This window comes from Elephantulus edwardii, unplaced genomic scaffold (assembly GCF_000299155.1).
Source record: "Elephantulus edwardii isolate Elephantulus edwardi_28Jun2011 unplaced genomic scaffold, EleEdw1.0 scaffold00302, whole genome shotgun sequence".
In the NCBI taxonomy this organism is placed as follows: domain Eukaryota; kingdom Metazoa; phylum Chordata; class Mammalia; order Macroscelidea; family Macroscelididae; genus Elephantulus; species Elephantulus edwardii.
In genome coordinates this window covers 2,483,258-2,499,568 of record NW_006400052.1, presented here as the reverse complement: position 1 = coordinate 2,499,568, position 16,311 = coordinate 2,483,258, and the positions used below count along the sequence as shown (strand labels likewise).

The 16,311-nt window shown below is 53.5% G+C and overlaps 1 protein-coding gene across 1 annotated transcript in view; it reads right to left on the bottom strand.

Moving 5' to 3' along the window:
* Positions 1–16,311, bottom strand: part of MEGF8 (multiple EGF-like-domains 8) — a 51,594-nt gene that overhangs the window by 9,496 nt on the left and 25,787 nt on the right. Inside the window, exons 16-35 of the mRNA XM_006900960.1 lie at positions 15,835–15,953; positions 15,620–15,751; positions 15,426–15,539; positions 14,585–14,833; positions 13,916–14,115; positions 13,420–13,630; positions 13,073–13,322; positions 12,420–12,552; positions 9,491–9,738; positions 9,306–9,416; positions 9,068–9,186; positions 8,498–8,705; positions 7,885–8,065; positions 7,197–7,360; positions 6,665–6,762; positions 6,394–6,566; positions 5,295–5,526; positions 4,255–4,378; positions 3,862–4,075; positions 3,475–3,689 (exon numbers count right to left, since the gene is read on the bottom strand). Coding sequence (XP_006901022.1) covers positions 3,475–3,689; positions 3,862–4,075; positions 4,255–4,378; positions 5,295–5,526; positions 6,394–6,566; positions 6,665–6,762; positions 7,197–7,360; positions 7,885–8,065; positions 8,498–8,705; positions 9,068–9,186; positions 9,306–9,416; positions 9,491–9,738; positions 12,420–12,552; positions 13,073–13,322; positions 13,420–13,630; positions 13,916–14,115; positions 14,585–14,833; positions 15,426–15,539; positions 15,620–15,751; positions 15,835–15,953 — 3,495 coding nt within the window. The remainder of the gene's footprint in view (positions 1–3,474; positions 3,690–3,861; positions 4,076–4,254; positions 4,379–5,294; positions 5,527–6,393; positions 6,567–6,664; positions 6,763–7,196; positions 7,361–7,884; positions 8,066–8,497; positions 8,706–9,067; positions 9,187–9,305; positions 9,417–9,490; positions 9,739–12,419; positions 12,553–13,072; positions 13,323–13,419; positions 13,631–13,915; positions 14,116–14,584; positions 14,834–15,425; positions 15,540–15,619; positions 15,752–15,834; positions 15,954–16,311) is intronic.

Below are 16,311 nucleotides of genomic sequence, written 5' to 3'. Positions count from 1 at the left end.
TGAGCAAAGGCCTCTGTTGTAGCCGGATGGCTTATCCACCTGTTTGGCCGTCAGGGTGTGTTAGAACAAGGCTCTGCCACATCACTTCTCCTAATCATTACATATGGTCCGCCGACAACTTGGATGGATATTTTTAAAAAGTGTTTGAGAATCACAGCTATCACATAAAGATTAAGTATAAAAATATGCAAGAATTCACTACATTTTGGTGGGGAAAGTACTTAGAAGAGCACGATGCTGGAGAGCAGAGCACAGTGGCTTTCTGAGATTTATTTCAAAGACTTTTCTGGGACACTTGAATCAATAAATATTTTTTTTAAACTATGCAAAAAAAAAAGAATATCTTCCTTAAGTATTAAAACCTTTTAAGATCTCTATAGGGTCAAGCTGATAACTTGAAAGGTTAGACAGGAACTTTAGGGGACGCAGCCATTTATGTTCCCAGAGGGAAAACAGTAACTCAGAAAAGGAGAGTTAGCATCTGTACCCTCAGAGAGTGGAAGCATTGTCACGGAATTATACATCTGGGAATAGCTAAATATTGACTGGCTTACGGTGGATAACTTCAACAAAGAAAACTATAGAAAGAAAAGAAAGAACATCATGTAGGTCCAGGCTGCAGAGGTTATCTGGATGCGAGGCACAATGAGCTAAGTACAGACAAAGGTGGAGGGCAGGAAAGGGCAGATGCAGAGAGAAGTATCAATGAGAAAAACATTCCCAGGTGAACAGATGGACAGACAGCAGTCTAGGTACTATTTCCAGTCGCCTGTGAGACCTTCCAATTCTTGTATTCCAGAAGGCACCACTGGAAGTGTGGAGAACGCCCTGTATCATATTAGCTAAAGAAACTTCTGTTTCTTACAACCAGACAATCCCTGAGAAAGACAGAAACTAGTATCAGGCAAGCCATAGATGCTTAGAAAAATATGGACCTAGCTGTTGGGGCAACAAGGATTCTCCCAGGCTGGGAAGGTGAAGAGGCCTTGGCAAGAGACAGTGCCATAACTCATGAGTCACACCGCTCATTATTCTAGGGACCCAGACAATACGCACAGTGAGGTCCCAACTCTTGGGAACTTGCCTGGCAGATAAGAGCATTTTATTTACTGCTTGGGCCTTAAATAAAGTATAAGAGGAAAGAGATTAATTCAGGCTGTCTGAAAGCACTTAGGAAAAAAAGCAGAGCAACCATGAGATCCTGAAATAGAATCCTGATTGCTGTGGCTGGAGCTCCGAGCCCACGGAGGTTTGGGGCCAGCAATGAGCTGAGACTTGCTACTGCCAGAGTCAAATTCTCTGCCAGCCTGGATGTCTAGTTCTAAATTTAGTGCACCGACTGGCAGACAGCAGGGCAATCTGGGAGAATAGGCTCTCGTCGTGGATAGTACTGTCTGTTCTGCCCTCCTTTATGTATGATGATGCCCAACACCCTAAATGGCATCTCCCACTTCCTAGAAGAGATGTATGAATGCATCCTGAAAGTGAGATCTAGGTTATCTGTTACCCTGTGTACAAAGCCTAGCAAAGTGTCTGGATGAGGTGGGTTCTCAATAAAGAATCTGCTGAAGGAAGCACAGAAGGAAGAAAGTAAGGTATTCAGCTAAGAAACACGAATGCCAGGGAAGATAGTACTTTGCTACCCACCCTTGGCTCTGAGACTAAAGTCATAAAAAAGAATCATACCAGCTGGTTAAATCTGACAGCTCAATCCTAACAGGTTTCGCCTGCACATGTGTCATGTTTGGCCTGAATGGTAGGGGTGTGTTGGGTGTTTTTTGTTGTTTTTGTTTTGTTTCTTTTTTAAAAAAAAAAAGCCAGAACTATTATTGAACATTTGATCAAGGAATCAAAAGATGAATCCTGATCAAAAGGGACAAACACAAAGAATGATCAGATTTCAATTAGTTCCTGCACATCCGGGCTGTGGGGGGGCAGGGGTGAGGGGGGGACGGCATCAGAGATTCAGAACTCTGACTCATGACAGCAGGGGGGGGCCTCTATAATGTCTTCCAACATGCTGGATAAATAAATGTCTTTGTATCTGTCACTGGGACAGCCTAAAGCATGCTGGGCAGAGGCAACCTGAGAACAGGCTTCTGGAAATGTAAGACTATATGTTGGCTGCCAAGGGGTGTGCGCCCACACCAAAGCCCCTTCTGCAAAAATCATCTCTATTCCTTTGTTTCTTTCTTTCTTCCTTATTTTTCTTTTCTATCCCTATTCCTTTGAAAAATCCTCTGTATGAGACCAAAAGGTCAATGATTGCTTTAAAACAAAGATACGACTGTCTGGGAGTGCAGGGAAACTAGATTCATGGAAATGGCACCAGAACAGAAATAATAAGGACGTTCCAACATTGTGAAGACTCTAACCAATGTTATGGAACAATCTGTACAAGAAACTACTAAATGGGGCCCAAAAAGCTGGGCAAGCTTTCACCAAAAACCTACTTTTAAAAAAAAACACAACAAAAATCACATCACCACAGAGTCACAGACAAAGGGTGGACCTGAACAGTCAGGTTTGAAACATGTGCTCTAACCTTTCCCTGGCCATATCTTTGCGATCCAAGGCCGGACACTGACCTCAGGAGCTGAGTCAGAGTCTTTCCTTGATGATATGAAAGCCCCAATGAACACAGAGATGACGACTGCGACTTCTGGATTTAGAAAGTTCAGGGAGCTCTGGTGAACTAGTGGCAAGGAGCCGCAACTACAATCCCAGAGGCGCACGGTTCGAATCCACCAGATAAATACTCTGCCGGGGAAGGAGGGGCAATCTCCTCCTGTACCAGTCAGATCTGATTTGACGGTACACGCACACAAAAATAATAAAATAAAAATTAAAAAAAGGGTTGAATGGTCACCCATTAAAAAAAAAAAAAAGAAAGTCATATAAGCTCAGGGTCAAGGGCTACCACTGAAGGCAATGTTTGTTGATGAAGCCGAAAGAAATCAGAGGATGGAGACACGTGACAAAGAGCTGATATTAGAGTCCATGTGGTCCAAGGCGGACAGCAGGAGTATTTCTTATTCTCAGATCTCACCAAATGCCAATTCCTCACAATAAAAGCAGCTCGAGTGAGTTTCTAATTCTTCCAAAGAAAAGATTCCAAAAGCAAAACCAGAAAGAGGTGAAGGAAGGAAGAAGAAAAGGTTTGGGAGGTGGAGGGGGGATAGTTTTAAGAGTTACAGGATGGAGAGAGAAGACCATAAACAAGAGCTGGAAAGGTACAGGGACTGGGTAGTCTAGAGAGGTAACATGGAAAGAAGGCAAAAAGGGGAAAGCCACAGGCCAGGAGGGAAGAAAGATTGACAAGAGATTTTAGGAGGCGAGAAGGTAAAATGTGAGGAGAGGAAAGGCATGATTAGAAGACTAGAGCAAGAAAGAGGGAAGCAGCAGCAGAAGGCAGTGGAGGAAAGGTTAGTGCTGGGGGCAGAGAGGAGGACCCGCCCACCCCAGATGCAGTACCTGCTGGAGGCTGCTGCTCCATACACAGTGCTGCCAGCCCCCATCCGCACCCTTGGAGTCCAGGCAGGAGGTACAGTTGGGCAGGAGGTGACAAGGGGTAGGGCAGGGGAGTGGGGGCGATGACTCCACCGGCATTGGGGACACGTTCAGCAGGGAGTGGCTGAAGCACGTCCAGTCATATGTAGGCTGCACTGAGAGGATGCGCCGCGTCTCCCCTGAGGGAGGGGTAGTGGGCAAAGACTGAGATCCAGTCTGGGATCCCAGCCTCTTCCTCCCTCAGATCCAAAACTCCAGGACCCACTGTACTCCTGGCACAGATCAAAAGATCCAGGTCCCCAGGATGCTGGGCCCCTCCCTCCCCTAGCATCTGAGGAGCTTGGCAGTCACCTGTTCTCTTGAACTGGCGCGTCCACATGCACTTGCCCTCTCGCGTGCACTGCTCGCAGTCTGCAGCCCCGCACGCAGCCTCGGAACAGTTTCCTGCCCAGAAGACCTCTCGCTGGTTGATCCGACAGTCATTCTCTGAGGTGCAGGAGCCATTGCGCCCAATGCAGGCACCCTCAGGGCAGTTGGTACACCACTTACAGCGGGGGACAGATGCCTGGAGCAAGATAACAGGTTCTGTGGGGGCCTCTGAGGTCCCTAACATCCCTCCCGACCCTGCTCTTCCCACTCAGTCATAATTGAAGAGTCTGGTGATTCTCGAGACACCAGGGTGGACAGACTGGTGGCAGGTCCTCCTGCTCCTCTGTCAGCCACCCAGTGACCTCTGGAGCTCACCTCTCCATCTCCAGGCTGCAGCGTCCGGGGATGGCGGGCCAGGCACTCGCTGCAGGTCCGGAGCCGACGACACTCCTCAGGGGAGCGAGGCATTGGGGAGCAGGGGTGGGCCCCACAGCCCAACCTGCAGAGAAGGGCCTGGGCTCACTCACATCCAGTCAGGCAGCACATGCTCCTCCTCATGGGGCCTCCTTAACCGCAGCATAGCCCTCCCACCGGCTCCTCCCTGACCATCACAGGCTGGGCAACACATGGCCTCTTAACCCCCTTCAGCTACTGAGCCCTTCTGGCTCCTGAAATTTCAGACTGTCCTCTCCTCTCCACTTCTGAAGGCCAGTTCAGGCATCTTTATTCCACTCTCCTCACCTGCCTCCTCCTCTCAACATTGTGACTCTCACCGTGGCCACAGGGAATCGGCCTACCCAGGACAACCCCTGTCTCTGCCCTCCTCAAACCTCTCGAGATGTCCACTGGCCAAAGTGGAAACCCATACCCCTTACCCCAAATCACTGGAGGCACCTGTGTCAGAATGTGTCAGGTTTGGGGAAAGTGGCACTGACTGTGTAGTTACAGAACACCTCAGGGAGCTAGGAATCAGCCTGTGGGTGGGCTGGTCCGTCCCCAGAGCCATGGTAAGAACCACAGCACGCCTGAAGGGCTGCACAGAATCCATGAAGAGCCCTCGCCAGTTCAGTCACCTGAGCTAGAACTAAACCAAGGAAAGCTCAACCAGCTCCACCAGTCCAACTCTCTCACTCTACAGACAAGGAAGGGGCTTATGGACCTGGACAGAGCCAGCTCCTCTCTGAGCAGAGGACACCTCACCAGTGTCTCTTCCCCACCCCCCTGACCCAGATCTTGGTTCAGTCCCCTGCTCCTCCAGGAAGCATGTCGGGATGACACCCCAGCTCACAAACAGAGCTCCCACCCAGAGCCCCTCCTGCCCGCCTTTGCCTTGAATGACCAACAACCTGGGAGCAGGTGCTGGGTCCTGTTGCCTGCTCCTGGCCCAGCCCAGAAGCCCCACTCAGTGAGGTTACCTGTGGGCTTGGTCTCCAGACAAGCAGGCCCCATGGCACCAGGTACAGGCCCCAGACTGGTTACAAGCTTCAGGTGAGGATAGCAGGCGGCAGGGGTCGGGAGGCAGGGTCAGGGCCAGCAGGCGCCCTAAGGCCACACCCCCAAAACCCCCAGAGATGTAAAGACGGCTTCCTACTGCCGCCACAGCGTGGGCCACGGACTCCTCCATTGGGGGTCCCACAGAGGCTGGGCCTGGGGGGAAAGGACAGGTTTCCAGAGACAGATCAGGAGACACAGAGAAGGGACGCATACAAGAATGTCCAGATGACCACAGGGATGCCAAGGGAGGAGAAGAGTCAAAGGGAAGCAGAAACAGATGCAGATGGACAGAGAGAAGAAAGACAGGGACAAGCAGAACAAGAGACTCAGAGCTAGACTCCAAGGAAAGGGGAGAAAGAAAAACTGAGCAAGAAGTGGGGCAGAAAAAAACAGAGCAACGAACAAGACAAATTCAGAGAGAAAAGGAATTAGAGACCGAAGGTCAGGCAGAAAAACAAAGACAGGCCTGGTAACCCACAGGCAACTGCTCACAACATTAAGCAAAATAAAAAAGCAGTCAGGAGTGTATACAAGAGCTCTGGCTGCCAGTGGGTAAGGAGTGGTGCTGCCAACCCAGGCAAGGCTGGATCCACTGACTCCTCCTCCAGATGATGGGTAGTCTCCTCCCACGTGATTTACAGCATCTGAAAACCCTGGAGGATCAACTGTGAGTTGGTTCTCACTCAGAAGCATAGAACAACGTAAGTATAAATAGGCCTCTGTTCTATGACCAGCAGAGACTGGAAGGAAACATCTCCATCCCCAGGATAATGTGGCTGCCTCTAGAAAACAGGGTTTTTACTTCCTACTTCACAGATCATGTATAATCAATATTCTTACTTTCATAATCAGAAAAAAAAAACATTAACTTCTCTGAAAAAAATTACAAAGTCTCCACTCTACAGCTGTTCGGAAGTACTTGGAGGGGACAGGGATTCTGGTAGATCTGAGGGGTCTGAGTGAATTCTAGGGAAAGAGGATGCAGGATGGGGTCTTCCTGGGGAAGTTATGAGGACTCACGGGTGAGGTCGGGCAGGAGCCAGGCGTTGCAGTTGACCTGGTAGAGCAGAACGTCACTGCTGAACTCATCGGGGTCCGAGCGCCCCCCCAGCACCACCATGGTGTCCCCCAGCAAGGCGGAGGCATGGAAAAGTCGCGGGCGGGGCTGTTGGGGAGATACAGGCCAAGTCGTCCTGTCAGGGCCCACAGGCCTTGGCTCCTCACACTCCTTCCTCAATCTCCCCAACCCCTTCGTCCAGCCCAGCGAAGCTGCACCTTCCTTAAATCTCACCTCCTCCAGGAAGCCTTCCCTATGTCCCAGAACCTCCACATTCGAGCTGCCCTGGGGCACTCAGCACAGAACACTGAGACAAACTGTCCACAGGTCTCCTGGGAGTCCCACCGCACAGCCGGGTGGGTGACAGTTCCACCTCCCTCTCTGTTCAGCCACCTGAGGCTTAAAAATGTGTGTGGATGGAAAACATGTTGTCCCTAGCCAGCACACATGGGAGTTCACGGTCTCCCACATATCATCTTTGGACTTGGAAAGCGGGGAGCACCAGTGCCATGTGTTTCACCTATTATGGACAAGGACAGAAAGAGGAGGGGACCTGCCAGTGTCATACCAAGAGTCAGGGCAGAGCTGAAACTAGAATCCATGCCTCTGACAGGCTTTTCTCTGAGTCTGGGATAGAGGGGGGGGGGGTTCATTTTAGCAGACTGGAACCCAGGCTCAAGTCTGTTCCTGGGGCACTGGGAAAGGGCCGTCCTGCCCACTACATCCTGCCCACTACATCCAATCTGTCAAGACATTGTTTCCTGACCTTTGCCCCCTGAGAAGGGGCCAGCAAACTCCAGGTGCGGTCAGGACAGTGCAGGGAGTAGAGCTCAGGGGACGGGGCAGCCAGCTCCACATGGAAGCGGAAGCCTCCAAATACGTAGAGCGAGTCCGTGGCTTCGTGGTAGATGGCTGAATGACCATAGAGACCTGGGAGCAGAGGGATCCAGAGATGGGAGGACAAGCAATGAGGAATGGCTCCACCCAGCCTGGGCTCCTATTCTCAGCAGTGACCTCATCACCCCATCAGATCAGAGACCTGGGAGTCCTCAACTCCCTCTACCCCCTCAGCAGAGAGGATAATCATTAGAGATTCTGGGAAGAAGGAGGAAATGTCAGGAAGTTCTGATAGACTCTTAGGAGGAGACAGAGTGACCAGAACGTTCCAGGAGATGGTGATCAAAGAATGTAGAAGGCACAATGAAAAGGAGAGAATACCTAGAGGGCTGGGACTTTAGAACCTAGAGGTGACAGACAATGCTACTGAGGCAAGAAGTGGACACAACACCTGGAATGAGGAGTGGAAGCTGAGAAAGCAAACACCTGGAGAGATGGTGCTCTGAGGATCCGGGAGGGGCAGTGACCACAAAGTGCAGGAGGGGCTAGAGAGCCTCTGTAAAGCCCGGGAAGGGCAAGAGGTCACAGCAGCTGCACCCCTTTGGCCAGAGGCTCACCTGTTGGGGGTGTCCCACTCTGGGCTCCAGACACCCAGGTGCCAGTTGCCAGTTGGTACTCGAGCAGCTGCTGATTGAAGCCATTTTCGGGGGAGTAACCGCCCACTAGAAGCAGAGAGAGACCTCTGCGGGCAGTAAGGGTGTGACCCGCGACTGCTGGCAGCTCCACGGTCTGAGGGGCCTACGGGAGGTAGAGGTCAGGGGTCAACTTGCAGAGTGACATGAGACCCAAAGCTTCCCACACTGTCCTCTCACCAGGAGGGGGGTAGTGAGCCCCTCAGGACCTGTCAGATCCCAGGAACTGGACCAGCAGGGTCCTGGCAGGTGCAGGGAGACGCCTTGTTACTTCTATCTGCTCTTTGGTCACACAGCTTGTCTCTCCGGGAAACCCCTGCTCCTCTACCCTCACCCATGTGGCTGGTGATGGGGAGAGAGGCTGGCTGTCCTGCTCCAGGTTGTGTCCTGGTCTGGCCCAGTACTGGCTTGCCAGGATGAAACAGTGACACTCAATTCTGGGACTTCTGCTGGAACCTCTGGGGGTCAGGCTAGCAGGAGCCCCAGTGGCCCACCCAGCGTCACAGCCCAACTGTGTATGCAGAGGGGTGATACTCACCTTCTCCTGTCGCCATTGAAGGGTGGTGAGGTTGAGGACCCAGAAGTCTCGGGTGACACCCCCAGCTGTGAGCCCCCCCAGCAGGTACATGGCGCCTCGGCCAGCAGGAACATAGGCAGCCGCATGGAAGGAGCGGGGGGCTGGGCCAGGGCCCCCATCCTCAGCGCCTGCCAGCATCTGTGTCCATCGCCGCTCACTCACTGAGTATCTGAGACCACGAGACAGGGAGACTTCAAAAGCAGTCTCATTATACGGGCGTCTTAGTCCCTTAGAATAATGCTCCCAGTAGGCTTCCCTTCAGGTGACCCTCTTTCACAGGTGTCCCAGCATCCTCGGGGTGATTCCCCACACATGGGTTTCCCAGCATCTGTTTGGGGTGACCTTTCTGTAGGAGTCATTTCAGCACCGCCTGGGGTAGCATCACCTAAGTAATACAGAGCCTGGGGGAAGCCTCTGGTGGAAAGCGTCCCAGCATTCATTAAGGGGCTTCTTGTGTGACAGATGTCTATCCCAGCATTCCTTGAGACTTTCTTTCATTCAGGTACCCTAACTTCCCAGGGTCATCCTCACCTATATAGATTTCCCAGCAGCCCCTGGGGCAGGCCCAGGCCCCCAAACATCCAGAGTGTGGCATCGGGTCCTTCCACCATGGTGTGTCCCAGGCGGTGCAGGAAGCGGCTAGCTGTGTCCTAGGGCAGGAGGAGGTCAAGTGTCAGGCTAATGTCACGACAAAGTGCTAGGCCTGGGCACAGGGCCCGGGGTTGGGTTCTGGGGCATGTCCCCATGAGAGTGGGCAGCCCCAACTCACAGCTGACAGGCGGCTGTCCATGAGGGTCTCCCAGACGAGCTGCCCACCATCCAGCTTTGTGGCACAGTCGGGGCCCCCAAAGCCCTCCGCACAGATACACACACCCAGACTCTGGGGAAAACAGGGTAACTGAGAGGAGCACTGACCCCCACACCCAGCCAACCTGGCTGCCCCGTTCACTGTACCTGGTTGCAAGTCCCTGCCCCACTGTGGGCACTGCAGTTCTCAGGACACAGGGCCATGCGGCAGTGAGGACCGGCCCAGCCATGGGGACATCGGCAGAGCCCAGCACCTGCAGCCCCATCCTGGGGCACACACTCTTGGGGGACAGGACAGCTCCCAGGCCCCCCTGAGCCACAGCGGGCAGAGCCCACCGATGCGTTGAAGCCCCAGGACGTGGAGCCATTGGCCTCCCAGTGCAGTACCAGCAGCCCTGTGGGGGAGAGGCGGAGTGAAGCTGACTTCCGGGCACAGATGCTCTCCAGCTGTCAGGAAAAGCCCGTGTAATTGGGCAAGGAAACAAAATATCCCCATTTATCATCACAGCCAGGAGTACCGGCCCTCCCTTGGGCCTTGTCGCTTGGCCAAACCATCAAAGTCCTTCGATTTTACAGCCTGCATCTTCCCGTCCATTCACTGCTCGTTACCCCGGCTCTGCTGCCATGCAAGCTGGCCTCCCATCTTACGTCATGACACCTGCACATCTCTTCCCAGGCCCCTACACCCCAACTCCTCACAGGAGCCTGGGTGACCCCTTGAAACAGAAATCTGGTTCTGTCACTGTTGAGCTCCAAATCCTCCGACAATTCTCTACCACTCTCAGGTAAGGCCACGCCTCCGAGGGGGGTTAATGACATGATACATAAACAAGGAGGGGGCGGGAAGTCAAAGTCTGTGAGAGGATTCACTCCCGTCACTTCTCAGCATCCCTTGGAATAATGTTGCCGTGGTGCTAGATAGGTTTCAGCAGAGCATCCAGACTCAGACAGCCTAGAAAGAAAGGCCTGGTATTCAACTTCCAAAAATAAGCTGATAGTTGATTACTATAATAATAATAATAATAATACAACATTATTACAGTGGGCCAGTCCACAATGGATCATGGGATAGTGTAGGTGGTGCTTCAGTTTATTGTGCATGTGTTGAGGCTGCCTTAATGGCAGCAAAGAATAAAAACTTAAACTACCCCTCAACAAAGTCTTATTTTTGAAGTTTCCTTCTGGGACCCCCAAGGCCCTGCAGACCCTCCGACCACACCAGCTCCCACTCTCTGGCCCTCTTCAGCTGCCTCTCCAGACCTTCGAGGAGCTGGGCATCTGCACTTCCCTCTGCCTGCAGATTGCCACCAGGCCTCCAATCAAATCTGCCGCTGTCATCACACACTGCTGAGCTGATTCCAACCCAGAGCGCCCCTTTGAACAACAGAACAAAACCCTGCCTAGCCCTGCACTTTCCTCACGGTAGCTGCTGGCTCGGAGCCCACTGCTGCAGGCACTGGGTAATGCATTGTGCTGACAGGCTGCCTCTCTTTCTCAGACCTTCTATTTTACCATGCATGATGCCCTCCGCAGTCACACCACATCTCTACAGAGAAGCGCTTTCCTACTCCACAGAGGCCTGGGGCCCATCCCCTTGGCCCACCAGGAACCCACTGCCCCCCACAGAGCCCATTTTGACTGATCCTCATACACTTTGGCAAGTCCAGAGGAGCCAGTCCTTAGGGAAAACCTCATGCTGGGAAAGGAGATGGTCAGTGCAAGGGAAGCCAGCTCTCAACGAGATGGACTGCCCCATCGCTGTAACAGTGGGCTCACAAACATCAGAGACCGGAGGATGATGCACAACAGGTTCAGATGTTGTTCATAGAGTTGCCATGAGCCACAGTGAACTTGACATCACCCAACACCACCACTCAGGCTTTTGAAGCTATACATCTTAAGAGCAGCAATGGCCTCATCCTTCTCCCATGGAACGTGGTGAGTTTTGAACTACCAACTCCAAGGGCAATAGCCCAACATGGAACCTGCTCTGCCGCCAAAGCTACTTTTCACACAGGCTCATCTCAAATACTTAGTAAACATTTGTGGGGATGTTTTGAGGGAAGCGAAATCAAGGGCATCATAGTCCGAACTGCTCACGCTAAGGAGGCCTTAGTAGTAAAAACTTAAAAACTAGTAAAAACTGCCTATCTAAGGGCACATGGTTCAAATCCACCAGCTGACCCACAAGAGAAAGATGGGCGGTCTCTTCCTATGTAACTTACTGCCTCTGAAAACCTGCGGGAGGGTCAGCTATGAGGTGGTTCCAACTCAACAGTACACAACAAGGAAGCCTGGGGTTCCATGCAATCTAGACCTTTCTCTAGCAACTTTGGGGCCATTCTGATTCATAATAATAAGAAAATAATCTCTAAACATAGGCCCTTTAACTTCCATAGCTACACATTATTTCTACTATAATTCTGCCAAACTAAGCAGAGTCTCTCAATCTCTCAGCACTGCTGGTGTTTCAGCTCCAGTAATTCTACATTGTGGGGGGCTGTCCCAAGCACTGGAGACTGTCGAGCAGTACCCCTCATCTCCACCAAGTAGATGTCAGTAACGACAATCAAAATGTCTCTCCAAATCCACCACTATGAAGTCACTTCCAATTCCTGGTGACCCTCCAGTAGGTCTCTGAGGCTGTAAACCTTTACCTTAGAAGACTGCCCATCTTTCTCCCACAGAGTGGCTGGGGGAATCAAACTGGTGACCTTTTAGTTAGCAGGCTGACACATTACACATTAGCCCTCCAGAGCTCCAGAAATTGCAAATGTTCCTGGAGGGGCAAAATCATTCCAACTTAAAACCAGGAATAAAAATCCCTCACACCAATCACATTTCTGTGCCCCAAAAACACAGCTACAGGTCCACTTTCCAGAGATGCAACCAGTCAGCACAACTCTCTCTTTTCCCCTCCAAATTGAAGAAACGAAAACCCAGAATAGCAGGCACAGTGTTACCCAGCAAGTGGCAGAGTTGGGTTTGAACCCAGGTCTGGGGGCCCACCTCAGGCAGAAAGGTGCAGGGATAAGGAATGCAAAGACCAGGATGAAGAGGTCTCAGGCCCTCGTACCAGACAGGGCCTGCACAGTCAGCGGTCTGTCCCGACGCTGGCCACAGAAAGCAGCAATGAGGCTACGGTCCGACTGCACGACACCAGTGTCCAGGAAGCGAGGGAATCCATCAAAGGCTAGTACGTAGCTCAGCTGAAGGGTTGCAGAGTCAAAGATTAGGGAACCATGAGGATGACAAAAAAAAGGTGCATAGGATCTGGGAGGCAGAGGACTTCAGAAGGATAGCAATCTGGATCTGGAAAATGAGCTGTTTAAGGATCTAGGTCAGGACTGTCAAGCTGTGGCATGCTGGCCGCCATGCCTAAACCTTTATACATAGCAGACACAGGTAATCGATCAGGATTTTCTGAATTAAGCTGTGTCCTCATTACATAGCTCCAGTCAGCCATTACCAATCAATCAGAGTTGGCACAAGGTGATGCTATTACAGTGTCTGGTCCAGGAAAGGGAGTGGAGTGAAGGGAGAATGGGGACTGGAGACCAGATAATAGGAAGTGATTTCAGAAGTGGATAAGTCTATGGGTTTAGACAAGAAGAACTGGGGATCTGAGGAACAGAGTTGGGAATGGGAAGACAAAAATCAGGGGAGTGAGAGGCAGAGTCTTCTGGTGACCCAGCTTGTGTTGGGGTGAAGCTAAACCTTGGAGCTTACCGTGCATGGGGTGCTACTGTCAGGGGAGAAGGTGAGGGTTAATGGTGGGCACAGGGTGCCAGGTGCACATGGCTGCAGTACTTCAGTGGCTGACACAACCCACACGCAATAAGAAAGGCCTGGCCAGGCTCTCGTTGCCCCACCACCAGGAGGCAGCAGCCCCCCAACTCGGCGTGAGCCCAGTGCCACAGAGGACACGTTGGTAAGGAGGGCGCGACCCCCACACTCCCGGAAGCAGGAGCCACCAGCCCTGGGGAGAGAGGAGAGAGAGCATCAGACAGGCCTGTATCTCCACTCCACATCCCTAAGACCACCCCAGCCCTCCCCTGGCTGGCTGGCTGGCTCACCGGGGGTCCCCATAGTAGCCGGGGGAGCAGAGCTGGCAGTGGGCGCCCTCAGTGTGGTCCTGGCAGAAGCAGAGCCCGCTGAGATTGTCGCAGTGGCCCCGGCGTGGGTCCCCATGCCCATTGCACTGGCAGGGCCGGCAGCCGCCTGAGCCAGTGGCATTGCCAAAGCTGCCAGGCCGGCACCGTTCACAGTGTTCCCCCCATGTCCAGTCTGTGGAGGCCCCAGAAGATGGGACACAGAGTTAGGGGCAGGCAGGGGCCCAGACCTTAAAGCAACTGACTGCTTTAAAGAGATGAAGCTAGGGAGCTGATGGGGAGAAAGAGTAAATCCCAAGAAGGGGGTATGAGGCCCAGCCAGAGAGAGGTGGTACTGAGGTCTGTTTGGGGAAACCCGCCTCAAAAGGGAAGAATGGGGCACCAAGAAGAGAGAAGGATCCCCCCTGTAAGGTCAGGGTAGAAACGGCCAGGAGCGGGTGTCTGATGTGGGGGGTCTCACCCTGGCACTCATCACAGACACCAGGCCCCTGTTTGCGGCAGTGGCTGTGGAAGTTACAGCCGCAGTCCCGGGAGCAGCGCGGGGTTGGGGGTCCTGGGGCAGGTGTGGGTGGTGGCAGATCAGATGTCCAGCCCAGGTCACACACGCAAGTGAAGTCAGGGGGGCCACTACACGCACCATGCCCGCAGTCCTCCAGGCACCTGGGGGTCCAGAGCTTTGTTGGGGAGAGGGCTGGGCAGGCCTAGGGCCTCCAAAAGACCCCATGTAAGCCTGTCTTCTGGGTCTTAGACTATATGGGCGGCCCTGTCACCAAGGTAACCAACCCCTCACGTGTGGTATCTCCTGGCTCTGTAGTAACCCCACATCACCTCAGGTAAGCTTTTCTCTATGAGAATCCCCCTTTCACTTAGTTGGCCTCCATCTCCATGGCAATGCGGATCCCTACAGCCCACAGTCAATGGATGACCCATCTCCATGGTAACTAGTTAGTGTTGAGGAGCTGGTCTCCACAAACACTCTGTGACTCTAATGAGGACCTAGTGACTACTCTGCAAGGTAAAGCCACTGGGCTACCTGGAGGCACTGGTCCACGGTAGGAGCCTAGGACCCACTGCAATGCGCCTCTGGCTCCAGGCACCCTCCATCGCCATGGCAACCTTGCTCACTCACGTGCGGTTGCAATGTGTGCTGCCGTCGCCCTGGTAGCCCCGCTGGCAGTGGCACTCGTAGCTGAGGGGTGTGTTCAGGCAGGTGGCCCGAGGGTGGCACCGAGCCAGGCCCAGGCGACACTCGTCCACATCTGGGCATCGGGCATAAGCCCAGCGGGCCGGAAGGGCCACAGGCAGTCCCAGGCCCTCCCCTACCCACAGGGAGCAGTTACCCCCACCGAGGGGTCCTGAGAAGTCCCCCTGCAGGCACCTGAAGTGGCAGATGGAAGATGAGGGAAGGAAGTGGGGGCATCAAGAAGCAAGAGACATGGACAGACACGGTGAAGCAGAGAGCAAGAAACAGAAACATAAGCAGAGCAAGAGGAACAGAGAGGAGAAGAAATGGAGGAGGGACAAACCCCAAGATAAGTTTCAGGCAGATTAAAAAGCAAAGAGTACAGAAAAGAGGGAGACAGAGACGGGGCAGAAAGACAACAAGAAATGAGTGACCAGAGACAGGGAGAAGGCAAAGAAGAGGGGGTGAGGAAAGAGAGTGTGGGAAGGAAAGTGAGGGGCAGATAAAGAAGAGGAAGTTAAACACATGACTGGTCCTGTTCACCTGTCGCTCAGTGGCCCTGCTGGCCCCTCACCATCCCCGCCCACCCGGCCCTGCCTGCTGCCCGACTGGTCCTGTTCATGGTTCACCAGACCCTTCTGCTGCCCCTGCCCACCACCCACCCGGCTCTGCCCTCCTAACCCTGCCCACCACTCACTAGCCCTGCCCACCCACCCACCTGGTCTGGCCCTCCCAGCCCTGCCTGCCCAGTCCGCCCGCCGCCCGCCCAGCCCTGCCTGCTGCACACCGGCCCAGTGTCGGGTTGTCCTCGTTGCCACACCAGCCACACTCATGGCTTTGCAGACACTCGCGGCAGGTCAGGAAGCGGTCGCAGCTCCGGCACCGTGGCTCCGAGTGCACGCTACAGGGGCACAGGTTGTTGATGGCCGCCCCTCTCCACCAGCCCAGAGGGCCCCCTTCTGCTCCCCACACGGGCCACACCTGTCATCCCAGCCACGACAGCCCCCATGTGGGTACCGGGCCAGATAGGCAGCAAACAAGAAGCAAGTGTGGGTGGACTGGCACCAGGCGCACTGGCTTGAGTTGGCCAAGCAGTCATCACAGGTCAGGCGCCTGGGAGGACAGAGGGCAGGGGTCACGCAAGCCCAGGCCCACACTCCCACCTTCACCTGCTCCCTGCACCCCACTGGGCTCACTGGCTGCAGAGTGGGGGACACTCTTCTGGGCTCTTCAGAGCACCCCGGCCCCGGCCCCGTCGGCTGCATGTCGCGTCCCCTTTTCGGCTGGTACTCTGATGCCACTCGCAGAAAGGGTCCTGAGGGGCGGGGAAGGAGGGGCTAGTTTCCTCCCACAAACTACCTCCTCTGAGCCCACCTCCCTCCCAAAACTGCCAGCCTCTCTGGATATTCTATTCCAGACAAAGATAGCTGTGGTTCCCACCCACCTAGCATCCACCCCCTTCTAACAGCAGCACTGTTTCTGGGGACTCAGAGGGGCTAGCTTAACCCTCGGGATCCATACAAGGGCAAGAAGGCACCACTCCGAACACACAAGCTCAGTGACTGGTCCAGGAGTCTGCACAAGCCTCAACTAGACTCAATGAGACATCACTTGGGGCTTCTGCTGACCAAGGGGAGGATGGAATGAGAGAAACCTCTCACCCTCAGGACTCA